The sequence below is a fragment of the Nothoprocta perdicaria genome, unplaced genomic scaffold (genome assembly GCF_003342845.1).
Source record: "Nothoprocta perdicaria isolate Ctin4 unplaced genomic scaffold, notPer1 scaffold_49, whole genome shotgun sequence".
In the NCBI taxonomy this organism is placed as follows: domain Eukaryota; kingdom Metazoa; phylum Chordata; class Aves; order Tinamiformes; family Tinamidae; genus Nothoprocta; species Nothoprocta perdicaria.
Genome location: NW_020455743.1, coordinates 3882641 through 3905205, shown reverse-complemented (window position 1 = coordinate 3905205; position 22565 = coordinate 3882641). Strand labels below are relative to the sequence as shown.

At 37.6% G+C, this 22565-nt stretch overlaps 1 protein-coding gene across 1 annotated transcript in view; it reads left to right on the top strand.

Moving 5' to 3' along the window:
- RPGR (retinitis pigmentosa GTPase regulator) overlaps window positions 1-22565 on the top strand; it is a 36902-nt gene that overhangs the window by 6746 nt on the left and 7591 nt on the right. The window contains exons 3-9 of the mRNA XM_026047313.1: window positions 2226-2318; window positions 4633-4695; window positions 6215-6373; window positions 7495-7644; window positions 11949-12107; window positions 21319-21474; window positions 22044-22168. Coding sequence (XP_025903098.1) covers window positions 2226-2318; window positions 4633-4695; window positions 6215-6373; window positions 7495-7644; window positions 11949-12107; window positions 21319-21474; window positions 22044-22168 — 905 coding nt within the window. The remainder of the gene's footprint in view (window positions 1-2225; window positions 2319-4632; window positions 4696-6214; window positions 6374-7494; window positions 7645-11948; window positions 12108-21318; window positions 21475-22043; window positions 22169-22565) is intronic.

The window sequence follows — 22565 nt, the reverse complement described above, 5'->3', positions numbered from 1 at the left end:
CATGGACCTGCTGGCCAGGTGCTGCTGGCGCCATTGCCCCAAGGATGAATTGCTGGCCTGTGGCCAACGTGGTGTCCACCAAAACTCCCAGGCACGTTCTCTGCAGAGCTGCTCTCCAGCTGGTGGCCCCCGGCCTGCACTGGAATTCTGAATGGATAAACTAGAATGTGGTTAAATCGAACGATGGCAACTTGGTATCGTACCCCACCTGAGTGCTGCTCTCTCAAAAGGCCTTTGAAAGGTCTAGAGCAGGGTGCAGAGATACCTACAGCAGTGCAGGATGCCACTTTTTGTTAAGGTTTTGCTCTCAGGCAATTGTGTAGGCATTTGGAGCTGATTGCGTAATCAACAGCTGGATCGTCGTATAAATACCATTAATTAAACTGTTAATGTAATTTCAGCCCAGATTTCTCCCTGCTCTACCGGTAAGATCTAATACTGACACATTGCTATTATTTCAAAAGCTATTAAATCCAAGAACTTGGTTGTGTCTTTAGGTACTAGTTATTGTTAGGGTTTCTTTGTTTTGTTTTAACTACATGGTTATATTTTAGGGCAAAAATTGATTCTTTTTAATAACAGGGAAGACAAAAAAATCCAAAATATAGCATCAAACTCTGTAAATGGCATTCAGAAACCTCCTGCAAGTACCCAGGCTACTTAAGTACAGAACAGCCGTAATATTTTGGTACGACTGTGTGGAATTGCAGTTACGTGTTGGGCTCATGTGATGGTTGTTGGTGGCTGGGTGACTGAGAGTTCATTTAGGTGAGAGCTCTGTGTTGGAATCTCTGACTCGCAAAGGTTTGCACAGTTCCAGCAAAAGTAAACAGGGACCTTTTAGCTGTCCTGAAAGATTTTTTTAACATCTTGGTTTTGGAAACATCTGATGCTTTGGAAAGATTTCTGTTGGAACAAGGATTTTAGGTTTGTATGTGGACTTGACAACTTTATAAAAGGTGATATTTAAAAATAATGAATAAATGTTTTTCAAGGTGTTACCAGGAGTCTGAGTTCAGTACCTGATCTGCATGTCTCAAGCTTATCAATCCATTCACATACTATCCTCTAAAAACTTCGGTTATTCCGAGTCAAAACAGTTTGGTGTTTGGAATGGTCAAATTTGTAAATCGAAAGCTGTGTCATACCGATTTCTGACGTGATTCTGTAATTATTCCTGCGTAGTTTTGTGACATAATGTTTGCATTTAGGTGTACAAAACTGCCTGCCTGTCTGATTGCTATACATTCTTTTCTTACTTGAGACTACTAAAATAGTCTGAAAGATGTGGTGAAAGATTTAGAAAAACAAATATATATATATATATATATGTCTTATGGCTTATATGTCCTTGGACATATGTATCCAAAGAAGAACACACATAACTTGCAAACACATTTGAAAATTTATCATAAACCGTGTTCTGTAGAAGCACGAATTTGTAAATCCTTTCAGGATCAAGAAGATATTTAGCAGTAATAAAATAGACTTTCCCTCTTTTGGCAATAAAATAAGGTAAATATTATGAATTCTGGAGTAATAGATGTGAGTCCTCAGTTAAGTGAACGTTATACTTTATAACTGGGCCTGTTGATGCTTTGGTTCCTGGACTTCAGCGAGTTTGGTCTGCCATTTTGTGGATTCTTCTGACTGAGAATTTCTTACTAAGCAGGTTTATATAAAATCTGTTCGAGACTAATAGATTGATGCTATCTACTGAGATAATTCCAGTGTTTGTTTTTTCTTCTTTTTTTAACTTTTTTTTTTTTTAATCCAGGGGTAAAATTTGGCCATAAATCTACAGCTACGGTATCCATGTGGTCCTAATTGTGTGCATCCGTCTAAAGTCTAGGGATCTTTTGATAGTGAAAAAGCCACTGGGTCTACCATCCATTAAACAAATCTCAGCTTCTTTCCTTGGTCAACGTGACTAAGAGAGAGAGCCAAATGCAGAACAAAAATGCAGCATTAAATTACTGGAAAAAAAGTGCTTTATATATACAATGTAATTACTGTTTTTCTGCTAGAAAAGTACAAGGACAGTAATAATTATTTACATTACAGTATGGATATGGAATTGACGAATCTTAGAGGTTGCATTAAAAAGAAAGTAGTAAATAGTGTGATGTGTGATTGACCATCTTTTGTTGCCCACATTTATAAAGCTGCCGAATAATAAGCTGTTAATGAATGAATGGATAAGATGTTGTGCCTTTTTTTTTCAGGAAATGGTAAACTTTACATGTTTGGCAGTAACAACTGGGGCCAATTAGGACTAGGATCAAAGAGTACTGTCAGCAAACCAACATGTGTTAAAGGTTTGTTCGGTATTTTTTTTATCTTTTTGAAAGGTGACCCACATCAAAAAGTGTTTTGTAATAGGCGGTTCCAAAATAACTAATTCTGCTTTCTTTACTCATCACATGCTCAGTATATTATTGCACAAGCACATAGAGATAGTTTAAAAGGATCCCGGATTGATTTTCTGTCACTTTCAGATTCTAAGTACTTTACAGCATAAAGTTTTCTTCAAATAGTTACCCTCCTACCTTTTCAGATAGTTACAATCCTTTCTTTTTAAAGATTGTCATTTTATATGAGAATAATAAAAATATTTACATTAAAATACAAAATTTATATATTATTTTTATTTTTTAATATTTCACATTAATATTTTCTGTGTATGTTCATGTAGATTGCAAGGAAATTTATCCAGTGCCTTATCTCTGCCATATTGTGCATGTGTTAGAGATCAAGGGTTCCAATACCGTTGTATATAACGTTTATATCATATTTATGTTTGTTCTTTTCTAAACTATAAAAATCAGACGGGGTCTTTCTACAAGCACCACTATATTTTTAGCAAGTGTAAGAAGTGCCTGAGGGGGGCATAAATGTTATTTTTTTTATAAAATCTGAAAAAAACAGTAGAATAAATGCCCATATGTTGTTATATTTTTGCAGTACATTTTCATCTCACTTGGTTATCTGTTTAATCTTTCCTGGGCACTTTTATCTGGTCAAGCAAAACCACTAAGTCAGTATTTTTCCTTGTCCTCTTACTTGTGTCAGATCAGACCCATGCCATTAATGTCTTCCTCCAAACCATTAAATCTGTTTATTCTCATCCTTTCTGTCAGCAAGTCAGTCTGTTAGTTTATCATTAAAAACAAATTAATGAGTTTGCTTGAACTCATTCCATCCTATTTTAGTGTATTTTGTTGGTTTTTTTTCTGCTCCTTTTACTTCAGAGGAAAATAGCTGCTCTCTGGTTCATATCTTTTGTCAAACGTGAAAGGCCGATTCCTACCTTGGCTTAAATGGATTGAGTATCTATCTTTGTTTGAACTATCAGATTGCAAAGGACAATAAAAGTCAAAGAGAATATGTCAGGAATTCAAAACCAGCTTGGCTTCCATTGAAAAATGTGGCAAGGCAGGAGTATTTGTCTTCTCTTGGCAGTGGACGCCTGGAGAAGGCCCTGGACTTTTCTCATGAGCTTTCAGGCATTGCTTGGCTTTGGCAGTGTGGTTGCAAAGACACACTTTTCAACTTCTGCTCGGACAAAATTGTCCTGACCACATGTTTTCTTAAAAAAAAAAAAAAAAAAAAGAGAGAGGAGGTCTTGGATTTGACTAGAAGCTAACAAAATGAGTTATGGGCAAAAAATACCCAAAATGTTGTAAATATTGCAGATCTGTTGCAATTTGCTAGCGTAAGGGGGAGGAAGAATAGGGAGCACAGGCTAATGCAGGAGTCATTAAGATCATCTCTGAGGCAGGAGGCAGAGCACAGGGATAAAAAGCAACAAATTAAGAATGTAAGAAGAGGCCAACATTGGATATGCTACGGTTTCCAGTCTGGCTGTGGTAGGTGTCAAGAGAATAGGCAGGGCTCTGAGTTTGCAGGATTTATGTTTGTGTCTGCGTGATGCACCAGACACAATTCACACTTAGGGAGCATAATCTGAGTGTTATAAAGCTCAGCCCTTTATAGGTTGGGTTGGAAGGACTGAGTAAGACTTTGTGTAAGGAGTTATGGTGACCAGCTTTGTCGTAGACCAGTGTAGTGGAAAAGCAACTATAAAGTCATATTATGCAAAAGTAATCCTGGTTTAAAAGCATCAAGAATATTGTATAGGGCAAATAGACACAGTAGAGGAAAGATAAATTGTTAAGGCAACGATCACTCGTTGGAGAGAGGAGGGAAAGGCCAGTAAATTTGTTTTTCCTCTGTTTTTGAAATGCAGTGGACTTAGCCTGGGAGAAGAGGCACCCCTGTAATCTCTGTTTCTCACCAGAATAACTCCGCATAACTCCTCTTACACACATTACCCATCTTCACTGTGACCAGGCTGCTGAGAAATACGTGCGTGGGTGGTATTTGACACAGGGAGAGCGTCATTGTAGCTACAAGATTTTTAGGCCTATGTCTCTTTCCCTTTCTTAGGGAGAATGATGGTTTATTAAGTGATGTGCTAAGCTTAGATAGCCAACTATATTGTTGCACCTTTACATTCCATTGGTAAAAATATGAAAGCAAACAAATAACTTACTATAGAGCAGAGCAACATTTTGTTGTTGAACCATCCATCTATCAACCTGTTGCTAATTTTTCCTCCTTAATTTATAGCTTTAAAGCCAGAAAAGACTAAACTTGCTGCTTGTGGAAGAAACCACACTTTAGTTTACACAGGTATGTAATATTATATATGTATTGAAGGTAGATTTCTTCTTTAAGTTTCATGCAAAACTACATGAGGAAACCCAGAAGTATTTAGGAAAGAAGAAAAAATCAAAAAGATGCTATTAAGATGCATTTATTAGACAGTTCTTCTTTGAATGCTTGTATTATTCCACACCAAGAAGTGTGTATAGTAGTATTGTATAGGAAATTGCTGGTGATGGAAGGAAGAATAAATTTGTTGCCTACATTTGGAGTGCAATTAACAATTATTAACTTTCCTTTAAAGGACTGTAAAAGTATATTATTATTTTTATATATCTGTACTCAAATTTATGTTTTGAAGTCTTCTAAAGTTTATTGCATTTCAGTTAGATGAGGGATTTTGCTATTTCTTTAACAACGTGCTTTATTTAGTTTTAAATAAATAAATCATAAATTTAAACTGAAAAATATTCTTTTTAGAGAGACAGTGTACAGAGATTTGATGCACATGTTTGTCAGGCTTCTAAAATTTATGGAAAGGAATAGCAAACTTTGTGTTTGCAATCCTTGTGCTTACAGTGATGTTGTAAGGAATGTTGTTTATTAGAGGATTTATACATGCAGATACCTTGAGCCCTGGAAGTAAGATTATTAAAATAAAGCAGCACATTTTAATAACAGTTGCTTATGCCAGACTGCTCAGGGTAAGTATTAGTCACCTCTAGTGTATCCTTTGCCTAGGTAATTTGTGGCTGTTTATACAGCAAGAGCCATTAATCAATTATATGACAGTTGCTTATCACATTTGTGTCTGGGTTTATGTTATTAATGGGCCTTATCTTTTTCATCATAGATGAGCACTTAAAATGTGAAACATGCTAAAATTAAACATATAAATCTTGAACTTCTCTTAAGGTAAAGATGAGAATCATCAGCTGTAATCTCAATCTTAAGATTGTAAAACAGGATAAAGAGCTACTTAGATAAATAGAAAATGATTTAAATAGTGAAATGAGTAAAATAATTCTGATAACCTATGCAAAAGTGTATTTCATTCACAGCATTCAAAACTATGAAATTATGCATTTTTTATGTACTAACATGGCTTTAATTTTCTTGCCTGTGATATCATTCTTCATTTTCCTCCTGTTTTATCTTAAATTAAATTGTGCAGTCTTTGGGAAAACAAATTCTGCTGTCTGCCGGGGCCACTGGAAGTCACTTTGTCAGAACTCTTGAAGTACTTCAGATTGTATTTACTTTTTAGATCCATCTCCAAGATGGTGGAGAAACTCCTTTGGTCTAAGTAAATGAAAAAGCTTTATCATGTTCCCAATGAAGTGTATGCAGGAATACCTCCTTGCTAGTTACAACACAAAATCTGCCTTCAACTTTAGAATATCCAGGGCAGTAGATGCCAACTTTTCTGTTTTTTTTTTTTCTATAGAAAAATTAAATGACTTCCCCCAGTCATATTTCTGATATCTTGCTGCCACTGATGAGAATGACCTCATTCTGTGTTTTACATATGCTTTTCTGTGTGCAGAAAAAGGAAATGTATATGCTGCTGGAGGTAACAGTGAAGGTCAGTTGGGATTAGGTGACACAGAGGAAAGGACCACGTTTCATTTAATTAGCTTTTTTACCAACCAGCACAAGATCAAACAGCTAGCAGCTGGATCATACACCTCAGCAGCAATAACTGGTAAGAGAAACAGCTAGTAAAATCTATGAATATGCTCTCAGCTTGGTGTTCCAGGGAAACTTGTATTTTAGCACTGTCTGCATGTGTGTGCGTTTTCTGTGCCTTTCTGCTTTCCTAGTCATCCCAGTAATTATTTTTAGCCAATTCCTATTTCTACAAAATCTGACAAGGATGGCAGTCTCAGTAACTCCCCACAATATTTGTGAAACTACTTTACTGGGTCAAGAGAGAACATTTTGTACTGACAGCCATATACAGTGGGATCTAAGCATGTAAGTACTGAGAATTTACACAAAGGACAGATAGTAATAAATGCCCCCGAAGTGGAAAGAGCTTCAGTTAGTTACCGTGAAAGGCAGCCTCAAAGCATGAATCTCAAGAAAACTCAGTTTCTTTAATTCGACTTTCTATTACAACTGTTTTGGTCTACAGCTGCGGGCTCTACAACTGTGTAATTACTGATTCTCAGAGAGACCTAACCTAGGCGGGCTTTCTCCAGTGGCAAAATTGTACAATGGGGACTTGATGAAATCCATGTGGCTATATTACTTTCAACCACTGGATGTGTGCTCTTTTATTCCCCTGTAATCTAATTTTTGTGTTTCGCAAGCCTGGCTATAGAGCAGCTGTTTCTGTACGTGCTTAGGATAAATTATTCAAGCTGTAATTTCAGAATGTAACAGAGAGCATAAGAAACTGTAAGGGAGATACCAGGCTGTCCTTCTTTGGTTCATAGTTTTTTTGTAACATGGACTAAGATCTCATTAACCCAGTAGGTGCTGGGTTTTGCTAATTGCAGCTTATTTTTCACCAATAAATACAGAGAGAGAAGATTTCTGTATACATCTCTATCTAAAGATTTTTCATCCTTTTTTGTTTCTTATTTTTAGCCTTTTATGCTTTTTTTTTTTTGCTTGTTGTTGCTGCTATTGATACCTTTGTTTTTCCTAGCGTTGTACTAAATTGATACCTAGCATTGTACTAAATATCACTTCATGTCTCTATGATGACATTTAGCAGTCATACATACATTTTATGAAAGTCTTTTTAATGGATAGATTAACTTCTTATTAGTGTACTTTTGGGTTTAAGGCCATTCACTTTCTCTGTCTTTATTTTAGAGGATGGGCAGCTTTTTATGTGGGGTGACAATTCAGAAGGTCAGATTGGCTTGGCTAATGAAGCCAGTGTCTGTGTCCCTTGTCAAGTGGTTGTTGGAAAACCTGTTTCCTCTGTATCCTGTGGATATTATCACTCTGCCTTGATAACAGGTAAGAAAATGAGAACAGTCATTACTACACTTAAGTCAGTGGTTCTCTTGTTGTTGTTTTGGCAAAGGTAGCTCATGAGCCATTAATTACTTCCAAAATCTGCTATGTTACTTGTTATAAATGCTGTTGTGGAAGAGAAGATTATCTATCTAATTGTCTATGACCCTGGGAAATTATACCAGAGACAACTTCTCTGAAATGTAATCCATAATTTACTTGGGAAGCTCTGATGTAATCCATTATATATTTGTATATTTATGATTGAATTAGTAATAATGTGAGAAAAAATACTATGAATATTTTGCATTGGCGCAATGTTTTACAAAAAGATGTTAGGAAGAATGAATCTTACCACTCTAATTTTGTTTTCATGAAAGCTATGACAAACGCAGATTAATACTATTCTTTCAGTAATACAACTTTTGAGATGTTGTCTGTGGATCAAGTAATCTTCATCTTCCCTAGAAATGCAAATATTGAATAGACTTTTATATGTTTTGAGTAAAAATTCATTTCATCAGCCAGCATCGCAACATGATTGTCAAGGTTCAATGTTATATGTTGAATTTTAAGTTTTGAAGTAAATTAAATAAATAGGTAATATACAAATCTGAATTTTCTGAGGAGACACAAATGTTGCCATGAGCCGGCCTCTGATTTCCAAACCAAACCTTGTCTTTCTGCGGCTCTTGTTGTTTTTCAAAATGATGATGCCTCTCTCTTCTTTTTTAATAATGCCAATGTTGTTCAGTTTATCAATCAATAATGTTAGTATTAAACATAAGCATGAATTAATTCTTCCAAGGCGTATAGATTTACATGATTAAACTTTAAGGTTTAGTCACATCAGAATAATGAAAGATTTCAAAGGATTAATATTTTTCATTGGCAAGATTTTAATGGGTACCCAGGAGCTAACCCTTCAGATGACTTTCTCAGTTTACTTGATAAATGGTAATTTTTCACATGCGGTCTCTATATACCAATCTGAGAACATGCCATTAACAGAAGAATTAATTGGGTGAAATATGAATTAGATGTTACACCAGAAAAAGTTGTGTGCCACTTTTATTATATATATTTTGTTAGAATAAAAGAAGTGCCAAATGACAGATCAGGAACTGAATCTCTATTAGGAAAAGCACAACTCCCTGAACTTGAAATGAAGGATATCCTTACTTCTAGGATGCAGTAGGAAGGTGTGCATGTCACCTCCCAGACAAGAGCTGAAGTGGTGACAGGCTACCCTGGGATGTGACAGAAGTTCTCATCCTCATAAGGAGGTGAGGGCAGGGATCTAAAGCGTGGAGGGAACAGCCTGTGCCAAATGCTCTAATGAAGGAGAACCTTTTAGTGGAGGGAAATGAGAAGAAGGGATTAGGGTAGCAGCTGAATGAGAAAATTGGGATGATATATGTTGCAGGGCTCAACTGATGAGCCCTGGAACATATGGAGCCTGGAAACCATATGGTTTCCTTTTGTAGTGTATTTACATTTGACATCAGCAGAACACTGACAAAGCAAACTGGTAGGAGAACAAGCACATACAGGTTAAAATATAAAAGGTGGTTAAGAAGTACATAGGCTGGTCACAGAGTGCCCTCTCCAGGGCAAGATGCTCATCAATAAAAGCAAACATGAACTTTTTAGTAACAAGAAGAGCACAGCTAGAGAAAGTTTACAGCATTTGGTCATCTTAATTTGTACTGCAGTTCCACCAAAGAAATCTGGTAGCATCTAGAAGTTACAAGAACACTTGTCACTGGAACTTCAAGTTCTCTAGAAACTTCTGGTTTCCTTTTCAGTTCTTCCTCTTTAGGACCTTTTTTTTTTTTTTTGCAATATCACTTTTCTTTTTCTTCCTTTGCCACTTAGGACATTAGAACCTTATGTAAACAAACATACTGAGGTTTGAAGCATGTCTCACACAAAGTGGCAGAAAAATAAATGAAAGAGCTTAGAGAATGTAGTGATACTGTTTGAGGCCACATACAGATCTTTCCTTGACTAATCTTTGGTGACATTCATTCAAGAGGAGAGTGCTCAGCTTGGCAAGCACACACAGAATCAACGAATCACAGAGTGGTTGAGGTTGGAAGGGACCTCTAGGGATCATCCAGTCCAACCCCCTGCTCCAGCAGGGACACCCAGAGCACGGGGCACAGGGCGGCATCCAGGCGGGTTTGGAAGATCTCCAGAGAAGGAGACYCCACAGCCTCCCTGGGCAGCCTGTGCCAGGGCCCTGTCACCCTCACAGGAAAGAAGTTCTTCCTCCTGCATAGCTCCTTTGTCTACTTTCTCTGTGCCAGAAAGGGACTGGATACAGTGGATCTCTTTTTTTTTTTTTTTTTTTTTTTTTCCTGCTAGGACTGTTACTTACAGAAGCAAGGTTAGGCAAGATTCTTACTGTGGAAAAAGTCTTCAGAGAGCGCTCCGTGGGTACCCTGAGTTCCTTTCACTTATTTTCTTTGTGACTGTTTTTAAGCGGTGTTTGAAAAGCTCATCCATTCTACCTCCATACACACTTTGCCTCCATACACACAATTCCTGTGTTTGAGGTGGTTTCAACAAACTTGACCTGGAATAAATGCTTCATTTTTTTTTCATAATTTATGCAAGGACTCCTGGAGTGATTAAATTCAGTTACCTACTTCACTTCTCTGCTATCAGCCGCATTTCACATCCTCTCTCTTCTGCAATATTTGTATTTCCCCTTGACAGCCAAAGGTAGTTTTCCGTTTGCTTTTCCATCCCTGCCATGCTCCTGTGACCTAAGGTTTAGTGACACAGTATGTTCCACATTAGGGGCAGCTTAAGCTATGAGAATGTGAGAAGATTCACTTGAGAGAGGAAAGCCATGACCCACGTTTGGTGGAAGTGCTGTGAACTGAATGGTCTTCAAATGCACGTGTGCTGCACACATATAATTATACTCAAAACTTTTCTCTGTTTGGCTGCATCCTTTTTATGCTTGGTAGCTGTTTTTGCATGATTTTAGACTACTTTTGCCCAAGAGGGATGTGTAATGTATTCCGAAATTGCTTTAGTAAATGGGTTTATCTTTGTTAGCTGGATTATTAAGTCAAAAAATGTAATAAATTTGATTAGTTTGGGGAGTCAATGAAAGCTTGACCATTTGAATCTGTAATCCTATTAATTAGGCAGTGATTGGATTAATGCTTGCAGCACAGTAGTGTTCCAAAAGAAATGCTGTGGCCTCTTCAAAGAGAATTGCATGAGTAGTTAACTCCCAAGTGCCTTTTGGGGGTTTATGAACTTGTTACATGACAGATGGAATAATATTAAAACACTGATACTTGCCTTCCAAAAATTCCAGTCATGTTTTTTCTTCTTTCACTCAACAAAAGCGAGAGAATCCTTAATAAAATAATCCGAATGGGAGTGTGGATTCCTTTTGTTGTCAACGGAATGGTTTCATTGTGACTCTACAGCTGCTTTTTTTGTGAATTGGGCAAAAATAAAAAGTGAGCCATCAAAAAACTGTGAAGTATCAGTTGCCTAAGCATATTCAGAGCAATATGCAGAGTGTATGCAAGAAATAAAGCAGAAGACCAAACCAGACAGAGAAGCCTCAGCACAGACCAACTAGTTTTGTTTAGAAGTAAAATGAAATAAGTTTCTCTGCAGCTGGGGTTATCTGCTGCTTCTAAAGTAACACAAGTTGAAATAACTAAAGAACATCTCTTTGGAAAAAAAGGAGTATAGAAGAATGCATTGTAAGTTATCTCCACACAGATGCATGCATACACATGAACTGGGATAATTTTATAAGTTTAACTCCAAATATTTTTTGTGTGCATGAAAGAGAAAATGTCAGGAATCGTTGAAAAAAGTAAGTATGACATTAGGTTTCAAACTTTATATTAAGGGAAGATTCAACAAAATGATGTATTTCTTATACCAGTTTTGACTTCATCGTTTGAGTTTTTATTTCTGAGAATGAGAAGGTTCCTTCCTTGAGTGCTTCTTTTGCCTAGGTTTTGATAAGATTCACCTATCAAATGGACTTAAGGACTTAATCATGTCCTTTTTTTCATGTTGTAATTTTTAAGTGAGTTTTAATAATTAGACTTATTTGCTTTGCAGAACATACATGCAACTTCAGTCTGCAGCTTTAGTAATAGAACATAAGTATACGGTGTGTAATGGTGCGATTAGGTAAAATATCCTGTAATATTCATAGAGTTTTCTGTTCCACTGATTTGTGTCTGCAGAAGCCTTGACACCCCCAACTTTTTTCTGAATGTGTGTTGGGAAACGTGCTATGTTCTGTATTTTGACAGGAGATGGTGAGCTGTACACTTTCGGAGAACCTGAGAATGGCAAACTGGGCTTGTTGCCCGAGCAGCTGAAGAACAGCAGAGTCCCACAGCCTGTACCAGGAATTCTGGAAAGAGTTAACAAGGTTGCTTGTGGTGGAGGACACACCGTGGTGCTTACAGGTGTGCAAATTACCCGGCTTTTGTTATTGCCAGGTTTTATTATATTGCTTAGTAATCTCAGTTTACCTGGAAGAATAGACCTCAGTTCTACTGAAATGTAAGATGATCAGTGTTTGTTTTCTCTGAATAGCTTGAAAGTGATACTGGGAGATGAGGGGAGGGGAGTTTTATGGTAAAGCACCCCTTCACTAATAAATTTTAAATGACATTGAATATGTGATATTGAGGAAATCACTTTCCAACTAGCTGCCTGTTAATGCTGATAAAGAGATGTATGGTCTACTAGATGCCTGAGTGGTTTAAGCGGCCCTGTTGTAGTACTGAGTTTACATGAGGCTTTGAGCAGAATCTTTAACATATCAAATTATAACGAACTATTACAGATATAGTGCATTAAATATACCATACAGGTATACAAAACTCAGTGTGTAAAACTCATATATTAGTTCACAGGATTTCAGGTAGAGTTCTTTAAGATGAAATATGTGAATTACATTACTAGACTAATAGTCGTGTGCCAGTGGTAAATTAAATTTTTAAAGAGAAAAATGTGAGGTATAGCTAGCTCAGTTGCTACAGATTCTAACCTAAATTGTTTTGTTTCTTTTTTTTTTTTTTTTTTTCTATATTTATCTAGTCTTTCGTGTGCATTTGGGCTACAAACCTTTCTGGCACATTCTGAAGTATCTCCATCAGCTCAAATGAATGGAAAGTTTTTTGTGTGATTAGAGCTGTTTCCATCAGTTTACAGAGGATATCAGAGTACTGGAGTAAAAAGGCATGTGTCATGCCTTTGAGATGGTGCCTTTCTTATCCTTAGCAATAAGGAAGATAAAACAAACCTCTGATCGTTCCATACGTGCTGGAGCAGTGACTCCACTAACCAAGTATTCAGTCTTTGCTAGGGATGGAGGAGGACAAAGAGTTATGAGAGGCTCCTTAGCTGTGAAATCTGAAGAGTACTGAAGCACTGAGAGGCTTCTGTTAACTAACCTTCTGCTAGTTTTGTTCATCATGTGATTTTGGATAATCCTTAATGTGCCATATATGAATTATTTTATTTTCACCGCGGTATCAGAGAAGTATCAGAGAAAGTGCTAGCGAATTACTTTTATAAGAAAGACATTTTGTTAATTTGGATGGTGAGTAAAGGTATTATCTTAATAAATTACAATGCAAATTCACAAAAAAAATAAAATGCTAGTGTATTCCTAGAAATTTGAGAGTTTGTGTGAAAAGGGGAAAACAACAGAAAGACATGGCACTAGTCTTCAAGTGCCAAGCAGGTTGCTTCTTGGAGGAAGGCAATAACCTTTTCTCTTTGTGAGATCTTGGAGTAGAACTTCAATTACAGCAAGGTTTAAGTTGGATATTAGTTAAAGTTCTCTAACTGAAAGGTAAACCACAATTAAAAATGGTCTGTATAGAGAATTTGTGGCAATTCAATGACTGTGATATCTCTGTGATAGTGAGGACCCAGGGAAATCTAGAGCAGTCTGTTGGCTTTCTCTTTCCAGAAAGCAAGTTGTTTTGTTTTTTTTTTTTTCTGTGATCTGATGGCAGAGTTCTTACCATGGTTGCATTACAGCCTTTCTCATAAACATTAATCTCTATTATCTATCTTCTGTTTTTCCTGGCAGCGCCTGGTTCTGGGAGCCCCAGTAATTGAAATAGAAATCTCTTTCCTTCTTACCCAGTTTCCCTGATCATCTTGTTGATGCCACTGTATGTTCATGAAAATCTGTGTTTTCAGTGGACTAAGTAATCATAAACCTGTAAAGGAAGAAAAGGGAATTTGGCTTGGCAATAGATGATTTCTAAAATATTATCTTTGGCTTATAATGAATTCTGCAATTGTATAGGATTCCCGTAATAAACTCTCTTAATAACCCCAAATGCAAGAGCTGTATAAACAAATAAGATGTATAAACATCACTCCTTAAGTCTATACTTTTAAAATACTCTATAGGCATCTGTTGTTAATCTTTATGTTGTTATGAAACAAAAATTTCTAAAATGTAAACTGAAAATCTAGTTGAGAGGAATTGTAAATAATTTGATGTGGTATTGCACTGCAAGCCACTGGAGAGAATAAAGGCTGAAATGATGTGCTGGAAAAGATTATGAGTAATGATAATTCAAGCTGCAAGATTTCGGGTGAGTTAAAACTCCTCTAGGAAATGTATGAAGAGGAAATAACAGTAGCCAGTCCAGGAAATAATGCAAATATTCATCTACATTTGAAATCATTTGTCTGTCTTCTTCCACCAACACACAGTCTTACCCTTGCAGTATTTTATGTCATAAAATGTATTTCTCTATATGAAATTAGATTATCATTATTAGGAAAAAATTACCATAAATTTGAGGCAAGCAAATGTATAAATCCTAGCAGTATTTTATAGATCATAAAGTAAGTTCTGCACAAAGAATTAGATTATCATTATTGATTTTTTTTAAACCATAAATCTAAACCTCACCAATAGAGATTTTTTTAATGGTATTTGGTGTAATAAAATCACATTACACCAAATGACTATTACAGAGATTTAGTTGGAAGTTGTAGATTCAGATGACATCAGCGCTATAGTGAAATCTCTGGAGGCAAAAGCTAGAAATAGAACCTGGAGGCAGAGTATAAAAGCTGAAAAACAAGGGGATTGAACAAAAAAAAAAGATTATAGTAAGCAGCGTCTTTTACTAAGTAAGATTTACTTGACTGGGAAAATAGCTTTTATAATAAGGGACAAATAAGATAGAGATTCAGTGCTAGGCTTGCTGGCAGTCCAGTGACAGAAGGTCTGGTTGAGCCAGGAGAAGAGGAAAGCAGGATTCTGTAGAAATGCCTTTGCCTAAAGGTTAATAGTTGTTATGGTAAAACTGATAGTTCAGACGGATTTTTTTAAAATATAACTCAACTCTTACTCAATTAACTATGAAGTAGTGGTTCTTGAACAAGGGTAGAGGACAAAGGAAATACTGTCTCAGGTGAAAGATGCTTTGTCGGGAGTTTTAACATGCAGAATGACTCATACAGTATTTGCTGCTTAATATTTGGGAGAAGGAGGAGATTAGAACACCGTAATCATGTCAAAAGTGAGTGTGGCAGATACGCAGTACAGGCTTTCCACCAGAAATGTAACTTGGAGTCGATATGGAATTATGTATTGCCTTGTCAGGTGAAGCTGCATGACCACAAGTTCAGAATTTTGGTAAGAGATGGAGCTTCAAAAGAAGTCAAGCAAAAATATGTTTACCTTTATCAGCTATTAGGTATATTAGTCTCCTAAATTAAGAAACTATGCAATAGATGAACAAATTCTGAATTTTATGTTTCACCTTATGTGGAAAAAAAGCACTGCTTGGCTTTGGTAGGACAGTATCTACTGATCCAGTTTTCATCTTTTCGGGATCTTTCCATTTTTCCAAATATGTCATTTCACTCCGAAAAATACTGTGTGAATTTCTAGCTATTGCATATTCCACTACTTCATCTGTCTGATTCAGATGCGAAATGAGGAAGGCCAAAGCCTGGGTGGAATTAGAGCTGGCGAGGCATGTCAGGGACAACAGGAAGGGTTTCTATAAGTATGTCAACAGCAAGAGGAAGACGAGGGAAAATGTTAGTGCACTGCTGAATGGGGAAGGGGCCTTGGTGACGGAGGATGCCGAGAAGGCAGAGTTACTAAATGCCTTCTTTGCCTCTGTCTTTACTGCTAAGACGACCCCCCATGAACTGCAGGGCACAAATGGAAGAGATGTAAATGGGCTAGAGGAAGACCTTCCATCGGTTGAGAAGGATTGAGTTAGGGATCACTTAGGCAAACTGGCCACTCAAAAATCTATGGGCCCAGATGGGATGCACCCAAGAGTGCTGAGGGAACTGGTCGAGGTTATTGCTCAGCCTCTCTCCATCATCCTTGAGAGGTCCTGGAGAGCAGGGGAGGTGCCCGAGGACTGGAAGAGAGCCAACGTCACTCCAGTCTTCAAAAAGGGCAAGAGGGAGGAGCCAGGCAATTACAGGCCGGTCAGCCTCACCTCTGTCCCTGGAAAGGTGATGGAGCGGTTCATCCTAGAGAGAATGTCCAGGCATATGGAGGAGAAGAAGGTGTTGAGGAGCAGTCAGCATGGATTCACCAAGGGGAAGTCATGTCTGACGAACCTCATAGCCTTCTATGATGGGATGACAGGCTGGCTGGACGAGGGGAGAGCCGTGGATGTTGTCTACCTTGACTTCAGCAAGGCTTTTGACACTGTCTCCCATAATATCCTCATACGGAAGCTCTGGGAGAGTGGACTAGATGAGTGCATGGTGCAGTGGATCGCGGGCTGGCTGGATGGCAGAGCTCAGAGGGTGGTGATAAATGGGGCCGAGTCCAGTTGGAGGCCTGTGGCCAGTGGTGTCCCCCAAGGGTCAGTACTGGGCCCAGTGCTGTTCAATTTGTTCATCAATGACCTGGACAAGGGCACGGAGTGCACCCTAAGCAAGTTTGCAGATGACACCAAGCTGGGTGGAGTGGCCGACACTCCGGAGGGCTGTGCTGCCATCCAGAGGGACCTGGACAGGCTGGAGAGTTGGGCAGAGAGGAACCTCCTGAGGTTCAATAAGGACAAGTGCAGGGTCCTGCACCTGGGGAGGAATAACCCCAGGCACCAGTACAGATTAGGGGTTGACCTGCTGGAGAGCAGCTCCACGGAGAGGGACCTGGGAGTCCTGGTTGACACTAAGTTAACCATGAGTGAGCAGTGTGCCCTCGTGGCCAAGAAGGCCAATGGGATCCTGGCTGCATCAGGAGGAGTGTTGCCAGCAGGTCAAGGGAGGTGATTCTGCCCCTCTACTCAGCTCTGGTGAGGCCGCACCTGGAGTACTGGGTGCAGTTCTGGGCTCCCCAGTATAGGTGGGACATGGAGCTTCTTGAGAGGGTCCAGAGAAGGGCAACCAGGATGATTAAGGGAATGGAACATCTCTCGTATGAAGAGAGGCTGAGTGAGCTGGGCCTGTTTTCTCTGGAGAAGAGAAGGCTGAGAGGGGATCTGATTAACATGTATAAGTTCAGGAAGGGAGAATGCAGGGAGGAAGGGGACAAGCTGTTCTCACTGGTGGCCAGCAATAGGACGAGGGGTAATGGCCATAAGCTGGAGCACAAGAAGTTCCGTCTCCAGGTGAGGAGGAACTTCTTTACTGTGAGGGTGCCAGAGCCCTGGCACAGGCTGCCCAGGGGGGTTGTGGGTCTTCCAAACCCGCCTGGATGCCACCCTGTGCCACATGCTGTAGGTGTGCCTGCCGGAGCAGGAAGGTTGGACTAGCAGGAAGGTTGGACTAGATGATCTCTAGAGGTCCCTTCCAACCTGGACTATTCTGTGATTCTGTGATTCTGTGATTTAATGTAGGAATAGGATAGGATACAATATCCCATGGAGAAGCAGTTGTGCATCCTGGCTCCTTTCTTCTCATCCATTCTATTTAGGACTTATCAAATTAGAAGAAAGCCTAATTCAGTTATCTTGCTGAATATGAGACAAGTTTCTTCCTGACTCTCATACTTGATTAGTGTATTCCAAATTACTTCTTTTCTTTTTTTATTATTGATATCTCTTCTATTTGCAATTTTGCATGCAAAACATTAAAAACTGCTTGGAATCTCTGCAGCAGTGTATCAGAGTGAATAGAAAGCTGTATACATTAAAATAGTGCATATTGCTGTGAAACTCCAAAATGGGAAAACCATATTTTTTTTTCTAGAAAACAGAAAATGGAGCTGCTGAGAGCAACGAGAAGAAAAAAAAACTTACTTTTTAAGGATTGAAAATTTGAATATATTACTAGAAACCATCCTTTTTAAAAGTCTTCTTGTTATTTTTGCCTTTTGTTTACACTTGTTCTGGAAAATAAGCAACATAACACAGTTAATTATTTGCCACAAATGTGTTCTCACTGTAGAAGTACCAATCTATCCATTCTATGACAGTTCATCAGCTTATCCAAGAAACTCATATCCTCATCCCAGATGACTTCCCTCACTCAGAGATTAAAATGGCATGCATCTGCTACCCAAGGGTCTTGCAAATACTTTCTACTGGAAAGAAATATAAGAAAGGAGCAGTCCCGATCTCTGTACTTTTTAACAAGCTCTTAAAAAATGAATAATAACTATTTCTGAACCAAGAAGGTTGGAAAAGCAGAAACAGATGATTTGGTGTAGCCTTTATATCATCCGTTTTTTCAGATGAGGATGGACTGTGTGAAAATAATCCTCTGCATAGAAGGATATATTACCTCTTTTTATTCTTTGAAGGGAAGGAAAGCCAACATGCTTCAAAGGAGAAAGTGAAGCAGCCCTTGGAGAACAGATAGTTTGACATCATACAGAACATTAATGCACTAATATGTAAACTTTGGGGTTTTTCCTCTTCTGTCTCAAGTTTGGGGTTTTTTTTAAGGAAAAAAAAGTCTAGATATTATTTTGAAAGAGAATGGGAAGGATGAAAAGTCTCTACCTTTTTGTGACAGAGCTGAGAAACTGCTGGATGTAGGATTATTTAGATGTATCAAACTGCCTGTTAAGTTTGTATACTCTTTATCCTGAAATCCTCAAATCCAATTTACTCATTCAGGTAAAACTGAGTATTTAAGCACATGTTTTTACAGTAATGTTTTTCAGTATAAGCTGTCTAAAAATAAAATATGATAGGAGTAGCTCCTTGACATACTAATAGTGAGGTGGTTTAAGGGAAATAAAGCTATATGGAGAGCTATTAGAATACCTGTGTTTTTCTGTTATTCTGGGGGTTTTTAACTTTGCACAATTTGAAATATATGGGAAGCCATTTGTGGCTCTTACAAAGGTTCTTGGAACAGCCTCAGTTCTTCCATCACGTAGCCTGAGGGACAGAAAGAATCTGACAACTACAAAGGTTTTTGCCTGGAATTATTTCATTTGCAGGGACAACTACAACTGCAATTAAATGTACTGCAGTGAGGGAACAGATACCAGGAAACAGCCCTGCTCTTCAAAAAAAAAAAAAAAAAACCACCACATTCCCAATGCTGAAGTGCAGGGGCATTGTTTGGAATATAAATTAAATAAATTTGGAAGTGATTGGATTCTGGGCAGGCTTAGAAACCACTTCTCCTCATCCTTTAGTGCCCCTTCTCGTGGGATGCTACGGAGGCAGTTCTTATAAAGGCACCCCAAATTGTTTTTAGATTGCTTTGTTCTCCCCTAGGAAATAGATTCCTGTACCTCAAGTTTGTCTCCGGGAATATCTTCCTCTAAATCTTCTTTGTGAAAGAAGTATTCTGTATATCAATATAGGATTAAAGCTAATGAAAAAAACCTCCAATTTAAAAAAATTACATTAATCAGATAAGACTGTATAATTTGAAAATCGTAAGATCTGCCTGCAAAGAAAGATTAAGACAAAGGCAGATTTTTAAATTGGAACTTATGGAATCAGCCATCCTGAGAAATCAATTTATTGAAATGAAGATGAAATTTTCTTAGCTCACTTAGAAAAAAAAATCTCTCTTTTGGAGTTTCTTGATTCTTATCAGGAAAGTAGGAATAACAGAAAAAAAAATGGTATTCCTTGTTTTCCTTTAAAAAGGGACTTCTTTCTAAAGTGTTGCTTTCTTGCACAGAAATTTCCAGTAGAGGGAGCTTTACTATTGAATTTAATAGAAAAAAATGGTTTTGTAAAATATTTTGTGCCTTCAGTTTAAAAGAAGTTTGAGACCATTGTTGCTTTTCATGAATTCATGACCCCTTTAAAACGTGTGGAAATACCAAAGTATTTCCTAGATAATTTTTCCAAATATAGTGTTTACAGTATTTCAGCCTGGATCCTTTGTAAATCTGAAAGTTCAATATAAATTTTAAGTGTCCCATGGTAGCAATTTGAAATCTGGTCCATTGCTTTTGCTCTTTCTCTGACAGAAGCAAAAGACAATTGGGGAGAATGGTAGCCTGATAGGTAAACCTAACTGTTTTTAGTATTTCTTCTTTTTTTTTTTGGTGACTACTGTAAGCACAACAGCAAAATGATGTTTGATTACACAGTGTATAGTAGTTTTGTGGCACTGAAGCACACATTGCTATTCCAGTAGCCTCATTTCCTGAACACAAATAAGGGCTCAAAAAGCAACGATTCTCCTGCTTGCCATTCTGTACGTTCCCTTGTGGAGGCCAGTTCCTCTCTGGCTCTTGGAGATGGTGACGCTTTTGATGTGGTGGCATCTATATGGCAAGAGTGGACAGGCTCTGCACCTTCTTCATGGCAGCGATGTACTGAGGTATTGCTCCCAAGTCTCAGTTGTTTTTGCTTAAGGCAGAATATTTTTTTATCCTTCCCATTTCTTTCACAGGTTTTCACTACTTTTTTTTGCAAAATGTTGAGGAGTATTTCTGTCGCCTTTCTATTGTTGCCTACTGGCAAAAAAAGAGCAGGAAAAGAGAATAAAATTCTAGGAAAACGTCTCCTCTTCCCAAAAATACTTAGTCTTTGAATTTCTCTCTCGGAGCGTAACCTCACCAAGATTTCCAAGCTTCACAGTCATCCCCGGTTGTGAGGGAGTGCCAGGGATGGACACACCAAGAATGTTTATTGCTTTGGAAAACCTCACATTCTTTTTCCTGGCACAGACAGTCCATTAAATGCACAAAATGTGCAGTGTGGAAAAATGATTATTCTGTCACAAGATAACGCAATTACAGTGTTCTCTGCTGAAGGCAGAGTTGATTTGGTAGCCAAACACAATGCTGAACCTTGTTCTGCTCTTGTCCTGACGTTTGCTTTCACACAAATAGTGAATTAGTTCTAGTTTAAAGGGGTCTAGTTTGTTAAATTTTGATTCATGCAATGTATGTGTTGTAAGAAACAAGAAACTAAGATGAGACTATGCATTTGAAAATGCTAACTGCAGTAAGCTCCATAAATTTTTGTTAGCTAGTATTATGTGTACGAGTGGTTTGTAGATCATTTTGCATTTATATTGCATATTATAAAATATATTGTACAGTCAGCCATTCACAGTTCTTTTCTGAATATATTTAATGTAATGCTCCACTATCTGCTTCTTTTCTTCTGTCACTATTAATTGATAAAGCATTGCTTTTTTGAAGCCAGAGTCATTTAAGTTGAACTTGATCATAGAAAGCGGATTATAACATATATGGTAACACATTTGTTTTTAACTTCTGTACATTTTTAGAGAGAGATGTATATACTTTTGGACTTGGACAGTATGGACAACTGGGACATGGAACTTTTGTTTTTGAAACTTCCTTACCAAAGTCTGTGGAACACTTGAGGAGACATAAAATACACAGCATTGCATGTGGGGAAAATCATACTGCTGTAATAGCGGGTACGTACATGAAAGACTCTGAATTGCACTTCTAGTGACTCTCCCTGAGTAAGTTTTCTGTACAAAATGATTAGGGCAAAAAAAGGGATACATGTAGAGTTACCATTTCTATATGTTGAGCAGCCAAAGTTACCATTTGTATAAGTTGAGCAGCAGTGGGAGTTGGTCAGAAAGACAGATTGGATTTTAGGAATTTCTGATTTGCAGCCGTGTGTAGTTCTGTACCCATTATTTCCTGGGGAACTGCAACCTCATAGTCATGCTTTACAAACAAGTATTCTTGTTTACAAGCCTTTGTTTCACTCTGCATTTTTTTCCACTTTTTTTTTTTTTTTTCAAATTTCAAGACTAACTGTAATTTAAGACTGTACTTTATCTGAAAATATACATATTTTTGGATTGTGCTCATCTATAGAGAGTCTAAAAATAGTTACTCAGTTTTTATTATTGAAAGAGGAGTATTCATTACTTGCACAGTCTGTTGCTTTATTTGTAATGGCTTTGCCCTGTTTTTTTTTTTATTTCTATTGACCTTTGTTATTAATAACATCCCATTTTTCCACACACAGAAAATGGCCTCATGTTTACCTTTGGAGATGGGCGACATGGCAAATTAGGACTTGGAGAGGAGAATTTTGTAAACCAGTTCAAACCCATTCTGTGTTCTAACTTTCTGAGGTTCACAGTCCTTTTGGTAAAACTTTTTGTTCCTGCTTCTCAGACATCAAAATGTTTATATTTTTATGAGACATGTTATTAATAACTGCTGAAATCTCATTTTTTTTCTACAGTCTTTAATTAATGGATAACAATAATTCTGAGAAGAAAAGAGCTTATCATGCTGCTTGTTCATTTTTGAGTGTACTTGGTTTGGGCTGTACTTTTAGGTTTTTTTTTTTTTTTTTTTTTTTTTTTAAGAATCACTAACATCAAAATATGTTTTGTTTTCTACATCTGGTATTTTTATATGAAATAAAACAATTGTAAGGGGGAACAAATATCGGTTCTGAATATAAGGGGTTCCCGAGCGATATCATTTTATTTTTAATGATTATACAGTGAGGTATTTACAAAATCTTTACAAAAACTTT